General features: G+C 33.3%; 1 protein-coding gene across 3 annotated transcripts; it reads left to right on the forward strand.

The window, feature by feature from the left end:
- The first annotated feature begins 499 nt into the window (after positions 1-499).
- Positions 500-7,149, forward strand: LOC140983196 (uncharacterized). 3 transcript variants are annotated; one of them, XM_073450132.1, is made up of 11 exons: positions 500-1,617; positions 2,895-2,988; positions 3,092-3,144; positions 3,767-3,830; positions 3,952-4,036; positions 5,590-5,692; positions 5,781-5,873; positions 5,971-6,037; positions 6,208-6,274; positions 6,408-6,461; positions 6,820-7,149. In XM_073450132.1, the coding sequence occupies exons 3-11, from the start codon at positions 3,120-3,122 to the stop codon at positions 6,961-6,963; spliced, it is 702 nt and encodes a 233-aa protein (XP_073306233.1). In that variant the 5' UTR covers positions 500-1,617; positions 2,895-2,988; positions 3,092-3,119; the 3' UTR covers positions 6,964-7,149. The 3 variants fall into 3 exon arrangements, with proteins under 3 accessions (XP_073306233.1, XP_073306235.1, XP_073306234.1); XM_073450134.1 differs by lacking the exon at positions 3,767-3,830 and having other exon boundaries at positions 501-1,617; positions 3,942-4,036; XM_073450133.1 differs by lacking the exon at positions 3,767-3,830 and having other exon boundaries at positions 504-1,617.
- The last annotated feature ends 3,805 nt before the right edge of the window (positions 7,150-10,954 follow it).

Consider the following 10,954-nt stretch of genomic DNA (forward strand, 5'->3'; position numbering starts at 1 on the left):
ACACAATGAGCCAGAATCCTTGATAGATGCAGACAAAATGTTATAAAGACCTGAATAGATGCGAGAAACATTTGTCCCTTATGATAAACATGGAATGAGAAAGCTTACCGTTTATTCACAATGTTGAGTATTCACTTTCTAGATCATTAGCTTAAATCATGGACAAATATTCACCGAGTAAATTCATTCTAATTCCAAACAGGACTTGAACTACTCACGCAACACTCCATGGTTTGGAGATGTTGGGCAGTTACTTTATTCTTAAATTTGAAGGGGGGGAAATCACAGCCCCAACAGTTACTGGCATTCATCAACAACCAAATTCACGATATTCAAAAGGAAAATTTTTAGTCAGGGTTCAAAGTTTTTTTTTTTGATAGGAAACAATATTTTATTATAATGATATTAAGGTTTACAACAGCGGATAAGCAATCCACAAATTTAAGAAATATTACAAGATTACACCGCCATTATCACGACCAAAGTTGGATAGGTTCACTTGGGTAAAAAAGTACAAAGGTGATGAAGAAAATGCAGTGCAACATTTATATGATTTAAAATTTTGATTGTTTCCTGTTGTAGTTAGTAGTTCATCTCAAGTTTCTCTACATCTATTTCACGAGCTCATTGTGAAATGAGAAATTTAACTTGATATGCAGTTATTAGTTAGTCCTGACCAACTATCCAACAGCATTCGATGATTTCTGGACTTTGTATGATTAGAGGAAGAATGTCATTTTAGGTACTCTTATTGATTCTTCCGTGGAGGGGTTTCTAGAATGGTATGTCTAATGAATCTTGAGTATAAAAATGTGTCCTAGAAAATTGTTACCTTTTCAACTTTTCTTCTTTTTCCTATTAATGTTAGATTCAATTCGATTAATGATCACCGCTTCAGTCTATTTGGACTTGAGTCACTATGCAAACCAGCATCACTCATGGATAATAAATCAATGGGATGAAACACTCAAGAAACAGGGAATGCGATAAAAAAACACGAGGGAATTTACGTGGTTCAGCTTTCTTTTGAGACCTACATCCACTGGAGGAACAATCACAATGATTTTATTGATCAAAGAGCTTGCAATACAAGCTTGAACAAGAAATGAGAGTACAATCAAGATTCTTTCACTCAATCTCACTTGTCTCTCTTTACTCCCTTGCACTTTTCCGCTAGTTATTCTAGGATTTTCTTGTTAGTGAACTGAGAAGTGGTATTGCCCTTTTATATGTTCAACGGTGATACCGGTAGCCTCTTGCCTCATTCTCCCTTCTAGCTTGTTGAATAGAGCAGTGGTTAGTTTAATTAACCACCTTCCTGTTATGGCCACTAACAGAAAGAGTAAGTTTGCTTCTATACTCACCTGGAAAGCCAACATTGAGAGACATTTGTATTAAGCAATTATTATTATTACTAATTAGTTTCATACTTACCACTGTTATTTTTGTCCATGCTTTTTATGTCAGGTTCTCTTGTAATTTTGTTTTTAGATGAAAATTCTTCAGTCTAGATTATTTTCTCATTTACTGCTAAAGTATATGTCCTCAATTTATTTTGTTGTTTGTCATAGGTGGACTTGGATGCATCTGCAATATCACATATGAATCTGCATGCAGGTTTTTCATACATATTCTAGCATTTAGGTTTTCCTTTGTATATTCACTTATCTATTGTTTATTATTTATATGTTCACAAATCCTTTTTATCCATATTGCATAACTATGCTGTGATGATCCAGGATGTTTGGACCGAGGGAGTGCACCTAAGTCCAACTCAAAGAATAATAGTAATTTATCACAAATAACTCTAAAAATCTATAGAAAAAAATTTATCTGCAGGTACATGTTACAATTTACGATGTGTACAAGAATATTAAAATTATAAATGGAATTAGAAATTTGGTACCTTGTCAATATTTTGTTCAAAAACTTTTGATAGATTCAATGTGTTAGCCCAAGCCTCACTACATGCAATCTTTTGTACAACTCGCAGTAAATTTAGTGCCAATCTTTTAAATTTTTTAAAAGATCTAAATCATTGTCAATATTTTGGCCAAAACTTTCGATAGATTCAATGTGTTAGCCCAAGACTCACTACATGCAATCTTTTGTACAACTCGCAGTAAATTTAGTGCCAATCTTTTAAATTTTTTAAAACATCTAAATCAAAACTTTTAATGCTTCCTAATCATTAGAGAATTTTATTCAAAAAGTGAAAGAAATTCTAAAATTAATTAAAACAGTGACAGAATTATTGATGAATTAAGTTACTTTTACTTTTCAAGGTTTTAAAAAAATTAAGAATGGCATGCTCACAATAAATATCAACCAATGGTGTAGCATTGACTCTTGTTGTCCGTGTAAAAATGAATTTGAAACAAACTCTAGCATATCTTATAGCCATTAGATGGGTGCAGTAATGAAAATAGAGAAACTTTTATTCCACTGAACTCCATAGAGAAAGTAGATTAAGTTGTTGATAGAGTGAGTCAGTTAGAATTAAAGGTAGATTAAATCAGGAGATAAGCAATAAAACTTATTGCGGAATAGATGAACTTGACATCCTAAAGGATACTGTGAGCAGACTGTGTCATCCTGTGACCAGGTACTATAGGATTTTGTAGTTTCTGGCGTTGATTATTTGAAACAGGCATTTAACTTAGTTCATAGCTCCAAGATAAGATTTCAGTAGTAATGAACTTTTGTGGCGATATGTGAGGGTAAGCAAGGGAAAATTTAGATTGTAAAGTGGGTTATCGGTCGAGGCTGCAGCTTGGCGAAATACTTCCAATTTTGAAGTCTATGTGCCTTTGTGAATCTTATATTTTTCCGGTAATCTTTAATATGTTTTAGGATATTGCTGATTATTTTATTGGTTTTTACTTTTGGACTAGGGTACTTGTTGATCTTGCCATTCCATGTGTGAAGCCAGGTCTGCGAGTATTTGAGGGATGCACAGTCGGTTTTCATCCACGGTCATGGGAAATTGTAAGCTCTGTTATAAATTCTAGATTGTTATGTAGTACATCAAATGGTGGATCAGTCATATATGTTGTTTTAAGATTATGTCTGATCTCTTAAATAATTGTAGGTTTACAATGGCATGACTCAGTTAGGATATGAAAAGGCTTACAACGAATTCAGGTACAATGACCTTTTCAAGTTGTATTGCTTCTTTTGCATTTATTACAGATTAATCTTCCAACAGAAACACTTTTTCAAATATTACTCTATTTACCATTTTAAATTGATGTCAATGATTACACTCCTTTAAAGAAAACACACAACTTTACAATTTTCGACACTTATCTTGGTTAATGGTCACCTTAGGGCATTTGAGGAACATATACCAACCACTCTTAGAGCATTGAACCACATGATTAAGCCTAGAGGTTGAAAATAAGGTACACAGGTGCTTATCACGAAATCAAACTTCTCTGTGTGACACATCATTTTCAAACTCATGGGGGCTACTGGTCTGCTGGATGCTACTCATCTTGAGACAGTTAGAGCAAGGACACGATATTGTATCATGATATTGTTATGGACTCAGACCAATGTTGACGCCCAAGTAGTTCAAGATTATAAGTAAACGCTAGAAGGGCCCCGAAAAAAGGGGTGGAGGAAAAAAGGGTTGTGGGAACGTTTATATTAGAAGGAATGGGAAAATATTCTGAGAAGTTTTTCTTTCCATATATAGGGAACATTTCCTAATTATGTTTTTGGTCATTTATTTTGTAAACGATGTATTATCTTTCTTTTCCAGGAAATAAGATCATTCACCTTCGTCATTTGCGAAGTTGCATCTTGGAAATTTGTTACTGTTTTCTGTGAGTTCGAGTGCGTAACAAATTGGTCTGAATCCTTAAAAGATATTAGATTAATAACCAGTTGTTCGTAGGAGTTCTTAAATCTTCTTTCTAATCCATTTTCCATTTGAGATTGCTGCAGCTTCAAAACTGAGCAAAGACATGTTACTCTATATATGACTGCAGTTGCTTCCTTCTCCAGTCTAGTGCAAAAGCCAACGATTAAGGTTTGTTCTCTATTTGATTTGTGGATGCTAGTACATTGTTATGATCCCATGTTATGGATCTCGTCAGGGGGCGGTCTATTGTGAATTTGAGGCTTGTTAGGAGATAACTTCTCGTTCTCTTTGTTTTAAAGCTCTAGGAGAGAACCTTAGATCTCGTTTGACAAAATTTTGTGAATAATTTTTCTGATAATCTTATGCATATAAATAATAGAGCTTACAAGATTAAATCGGAAATCAAATCTCCTAGAATCCTATAGATTTGGATGATTCCAAATCTTTTTATTCAATTGAAATATAGCTTGGAATCCTAAAATTAAGAAAATCAAATCCTATATAAATAGAAGATCAACTATAGAATATCCATCCTTAAAAAGGGTAAGAAAACAACAAATAATATTTCTAGTCAAAAGACGATAGCAGAATAATTCATCGGGTTTGAACTTCTCGTCTATGTGTAAGGCCCATGACATTACTCCCCCTTGGAGATCATGGTTTTCCTCAACCATGAGGGAAGGGTACTGAAAATTGTGTTATACTTTTATGTATTCGCTTATCTCAAAAAGCTTGGGGCAGTGATCGAAAATCTTGAGGTGGTAGAGGTGGGAGCAGTAGACTACAATCGATATTTCCTTTGACCTTTTTTAAGCAAGAGAAATGAAACATGGCGTGAAGTTTTGAATTTTCTGGTAGTTGGAGCTTCTCTGCAATTTTGACCCTCCCGTTCAATGACCAATTCACAATGACCAATTCACCTTCCTGCACATTTTTAATTGATTGTTGCCATCCTAGGGAGGTGGAAATCTTAGATTTTACTGCTTTTGAGAAGCCCACTTGTAGCATGGAGATTACGTGCAAGAAACATGCATTCTCATCAGGCCCGTGGTTACTGTTGCCCTCACCAACATTAGTGTGCATGGTTGATAGATAATTGAGCATCTTCTCCAAATTATTAATTTGAGCTTGATACCTTTTTTCACTTGCTGACATGTTCTCTTGATATACTTTGAATTGTTGTTATGCCCATGACGTCGGGCTCTAATACCAATTTGTTATGCTCCCACGTTATATATCTCGCCAGGGAGCCGTCTATTGTGAATTTGAGACTCGTTAGGAGAGAACCTCTGGATCTCTTTGTTTTATGCCTCGTTAGAAGAGAACCTTAGATTAAGTAACACAAAATTCTGTGAATAATTTTTGTGATAATCTTATTCATATTTATTCTGCATTATAAATAATAGAGCTTATAAGATTAAATCAGAAATCAAATCCCTAAGAATCAACGATTCCAAATATTTTTATTCAAATGAAAAGATATTTTGGAATCATAAAATAAAGAAAATCAAATCCTAAATAGAAGATCAACTATAGAATGATCATATTCTTTAAAAAGGATAACATAACAAAAAAATCATATTTGTGAATAAAAGATGATGGCAAAATAATTCATCGGCCTTGAGCTTTCCCATCTACGTACAAGGCCCTTGACATAAATCTATGCTTGCCGAAGGACTTGTGGTTTTTATTTTTTATTGCTTTATCTTCTCTGGCTCCAGATTTATCCTGACCAAGGATTGCAAGTTCGGTTGTCCGGCTCAGGAGCAAATGCCATCCCACCTACTACTTTGTCTCCCACATTGATGCTTTTGGAATGGAGATGTATGCACATTACGTCATTACCTTGTTAATAATATTTATTTTACTATGTGGCTTTATAACTACCTTATTATACTAATTGCTCAAACAGGTGAAAGGGCCCATGATTCACCTTATGAAGTTGAAATTACCATTCCGATAGAGAATTACGACCCAATTCAGTTTACCTTTGCAAAAATGTGTGGTGAGTTTTAGTATTTCAACTTCAGTTTCTTGTGCTGTTTTCTCAAAGTAGCAATGCTTATTTTAACACGAGTCTTTATGTGCTTCAACTTTTATAGAACAACGACAAAAAGATGATGGAGAAGCTACAAGAGGATGGGCTATATTCGGGATCCTATCTTGCGTGTATGTCCAGTTATTCCTCATGACTCGTTTTTAATGTTTGTGTCCAAGTATGTTATCATCTGCCAGTAAAGTAGGTAAAAAATTATCAGTGTCTTGTGACTTATATTTGATCCTGATGCAAATCTATTTATGAGTCGATTGTTACCACTTGTGTTCCTTTAATTAAGCAGATTCATCGTAGTCTTTACGGTGTTCTGTTGTGGAGGGTTTATCTACAGGACTCGAGTAGAAAACATGGTGAGTTGCTTTTCATCCATTGCTAGAATCAGTTGTTCATTTTTCTCCTGGCAACATACACATATATATACACATGATATATTTATTTGTTTGTGATTCTATGTACGCTTACTTTTACTAAATACATTTGCAGCGTGGCCTAGATGCACTCCCAGGGATGGCAACTTTATCAGCATGTTTGGAAACTGTAAGAAGAGTTCCCGATTTCTTACTGGCCATAGCTAAAGTAAATTGAAACTTTAGTTAAATGATATATATGTGCAATGTTTTTGTCTCACGTGGGTTGAAAATAAATGCTTAAAATGGTTTACAAGTAGTTGTAATTAACTCTTATAACAAATTGTATTAAATATTTTCGTAAAACAAGGGCGAATGCGAAGTATTTGCTACAAAAACCTAGTGTACTGTCCTGTTTGTACGAGCCTAGGCCCGGGGCAGACGACATATATAGCATAATTATTTCCTTATGTTTTGGCGGTGCAAATTCTTCATTTTACTGCATCCCTCGATGTGCTAAATTTGGAAGTGAACATGGGAATATGCAGGTGAGTAATGGAGTTGGGCAAGGCTATACACGACCAGCTGATGCTAGAAATCCTTTTGTGAATGAAACTTCATGGGAGGAGCAGCAGGGAACTTCCACACAAGGAACATGGAGACGAAGTGAGAGAACATATGGATCCATTTGATCCCTCTAAATTTATCTCGGTTTCCATTGTCTCTCTTCTGTATTAAGAATCTTCGTCAAACAATTTTTGATATTTTTAAACAATCACATATCCTTTGGGAATTGAACTTGAGCAACAAACCGCAACATAACTGTAGTTTAATACCCCGTCAACAAGTTTTGATTCGTGAATGAATGAAAAATTCCAATCATGATGATATTTGTCCATATGAAAGCTAACCTAGAGGCCAAATCGAATCAAATGAAGTTGAATATCGATACTGAAATGAGGGGAAAGACTCGATTCTTTCAAATATGTTTGATCTCTTTTCCGATTCGCTTCCAAATGTTTCGGCGTTTTTGGCTTATTCTTAAAATGTTAGTATCCAACTCTAGGTCAAAAGTTATAATTGTTAGTTGAAGTGTTACTTTATTTTTTTATATTCGTGGCAGCGCANTCATTTGTGAATTATTTTTAACGACAGTTTAGGGTTTGACGGTTGTCTCATTTTTTTTAACTGCAGTGTTTTTATTGTTAGTTGAATACTTTTATTTTAAAATGTATAATTTTCAGCTGTTATTATATGCATACATAAAAATGTAATTTTTGAAAATTAGCTAGCAAAAAAAAAATTTCTAGTAGTATACGTTTCAAAAATGCCCTTCTTGGTAGCTAGCCATGAGTCCTTGAAGATCTTCCTTGAACTTCTTGATTCGTCCCCACGTAATTGTTCCTTCTGGTAACTCTAATTGGTCTCACTCATTCTTAAGAGCATCCTCGATTGCATCATTTAGGCCTAAGGTAATGCTGCCAAGTCTCAAGAGGCCTGACAAATTATTATAACTCTTTGTTGTATAGTGTGAAATTCAGAGTTGATCCATTCATCCTTTCATTAGCTTATGACACTGGTTGTCTTCCTCACATCAAAACTCCTCCAATATCTGCACTTGAGTTTGTAGTCTTCGACAGGGCTGAGCAGCCCCAACAAACGAGGTATATCTCAAAAGATATCAGGACCAACGTGATATATCATGCATAATATGACAAAGCAGCAAAACATGTATCATGCGACCGATAAAACGCATCATATAAGTGTGTATGCTATGTTTGGATATTTCTTTCAGTACATCATGTACCTCACTAAAACAATCCGACAGAAAATTTACTCGTCTAAACCTAAACAATACCAACATAATGAAATCATCATCAAGCCAGATCCTGAATTACCAAACATGCTTCAAAGTTTTTCCTAATTGTCCTTAAATCACTATTTACGAATTTAGGATTATACATGCATCCGTCGTCAGCCCACTGATGATGTCTTGGTCTGCGTGTCCTGGTTCACCGACCACCTCCTTGAGTCAAAACTAGCTCTGAAGCTTCCTGACACTAAACTGTCCTAGAAACTGACTAGAAAACCTAAGGTATACGACTAGAACTCGAGAGAGAGTAGCTAAAGGAAAACATTGTAGGAAAAAAATGAAATCAGCTTCCATTTATATGCTGCATCCAGACTAGTTCAAAATATCTGAAATCAATATTATCTGTTACGTGTTATAATCACATTCGTCTAGATGAATTTCTCGGATAATGTAATTTGAAATATATTAGGTAGTCCATTTTAAATTTCTGTGGCCAACAGGTTAATCTCGAATTATCAGTTCCTTGATAATGCTTAATTAACAGCTCTTTAATCATCTCTTAATTAGTACTTCATTCAAAATAAGGATTCGAGTCATTACAAGAACAAAACTTCTTTAAATCTTTTCCAAAAGTTATCAAATGATGCTCAATCAAGTTCGCATCAACACCTCTCAACATGATGGATTTGTCCAAAATTACATTCCTCTTTCTTTCGTTGAGTAAAACACGCAAATCAGTGCTATTGACATTCACATTGGCTATTAGAGGAAAAAGATCTTCATCCACAGTCATTGTCTCTTTTACTCAAGGAATTTTAGAATTCTCTTATTGATCGTTTTTTGTAGGACATTTTTAAAAGCCCATCAAGCACCGTTGTTATGATTTAAGCAGTTGTGATACTTACAATAATTTCTTTCATATAAGCTTTTCTTTAGTTTGCAGCTTATGATATTGAGGAAAGGTACTTATGAATTTCTCTTTTACTAAGTATTCAATTAACAAGTGATCTGCCTCTGCAAAGAAAAAGAGTCAGAACCTTGCCCTTGATGTCGTGTTAATGTGATAAATAATTTTGGAGGCAATTGAATTCATATTCGAAAATTATGTCTAAAGCTGTGTACAGTGACCCTTTCGATTGATCAATTAAATAAAACACCCGCAAGAATAAAATGTTGATAGTAAACATGACTTCTCATCAATATAACGACATTGGTGACTTCAAACTATACTACAAACTATTTTGGAGGTTTTAATTGATATTGTTTTTAATTGGCGACGAAATGACATGTTTGTCGCTAATTATGTTGCCATTATCTCTTTTTTCGTTAGAGTAAGTGTCTAATGAGCCAACTTGTGGTTTGAGCTTTGTTGACTACTATTTAGAACAATCTTTATTTTAATAATATTTTATGATTTTATCCAATCATGACATTTATTTTATATATATACACATGCAAGCAGCATAGATAAAGCCCTTAAATATATTATAGTACCATGAAGTCTATCTAGCAACGTATATCATGAAATTCATTAGGAAGTTTACTATTTATTCTAAAATCGTTCTTAATCGATTCAAGCGCAAAAAACAAGGATAAGATGAGAGTGCAATTCTCTATTTTAATTAAGGAGTTCCAAAATTGACAGCTACTAAAAATGAATAGTTAAAAAAAATTGATCTTCCAAATTTTAGCTTTTTACCATAATAACTAAATTTGCACCTTAGTCACATCACTGATACCTGTTCATCGATCAAGATTATGAAAGTCACATAGTAAATTTATGATTTACTAATTAAATATTAATTAGTAGTAGTTGACTACTAATTGTCAAGATACCATAGAATATTATAAATGGTCTAAAATACTTGAATTGTTAATTAATTAATAATCATATCTTGTATTATTTATTCAAAAGTTGAAAATATATACATAAAATTTTGACAGGAAAAGATACATGATAAAAGAAGAGTCATGATATCATGATGATTTATAATCAAAAGTCTTTATAGTATTCTAGCATTAAGAATCTTGGTAGGATTTTATTATTGAGAGTTAATAAAATATATGTTTTCAATTGTCAGACAACATACTACACAACAAAGTGCTTTGCTTCATTGAAGTAATGTGACTCAACAAATTCTCTTAAACTCATCGAGGCATTGAAGAGAGACGCATTTAAACAAGTGATTCGTCAAGAGTTGTCAGGGTAAAGTTCTTGTTTGCGCTATGTAATTTAAATGTTAATTTATTGAAATAAGTCAACAAAAATTATATATTATAATTAAAACTTTGTGTGCATTAAATAAATCAATTTAAATTAAGAATTTGACAAAATATCCGATACTTGTTAAAAATGACAATTTTGTTAATGATACGTATATAAAATCCACTTTATTAATAAAACTATTCTTGTTTCATTCGTAAATTATGTCATAAAAATAAAAAGTTGAGTGTAAATAATAGCAATATGTTATATGATGAATTTGCAAATGAATTATCGAATATAATCATAAAATGTAAAATAGTAGGTATCTTGTGAGACGGTATCACGAATCTTTATATGTGAGATGGGTCAACCCTACCGATATTCACAATAAAAAGTAATACTTTTAGCATAAAAAGTAATACTTTTTCATGGATTATCCAAATAAGAGACAGTCTCACAAAATACGACCCGTGAGACCGTCTCACACAAGTTTTTGTCTATGTAAAAATATCGAAATATTTTAAACATTAAATATACCTTAAATCCAAACTAATAAGAGGGTTAGAAAGTAACTCTAGTTAATTTTAATTTAAATGTAATCTAACCATAGTTAAGTCTAACTATAGTTAGTGGTAACCCTAGTATGTTGTAAAAAAATAAATTG

Source organism: Primulina huaijiensis, chromosome 8 (assembly GCF_012295235.1).
Source record: "Primulina huaijiensis isolate GDHJ02 chromosome 8, ASM1229523v2, whole genome shotgun sequence".
Classification (NCBI taxonomy): Eukaryota; Viridiplantae; Streptophyta; class Magnoliopsida; order Lamiales; family Gesneriaceae; genus Primulina; species Primulina huaijiensis.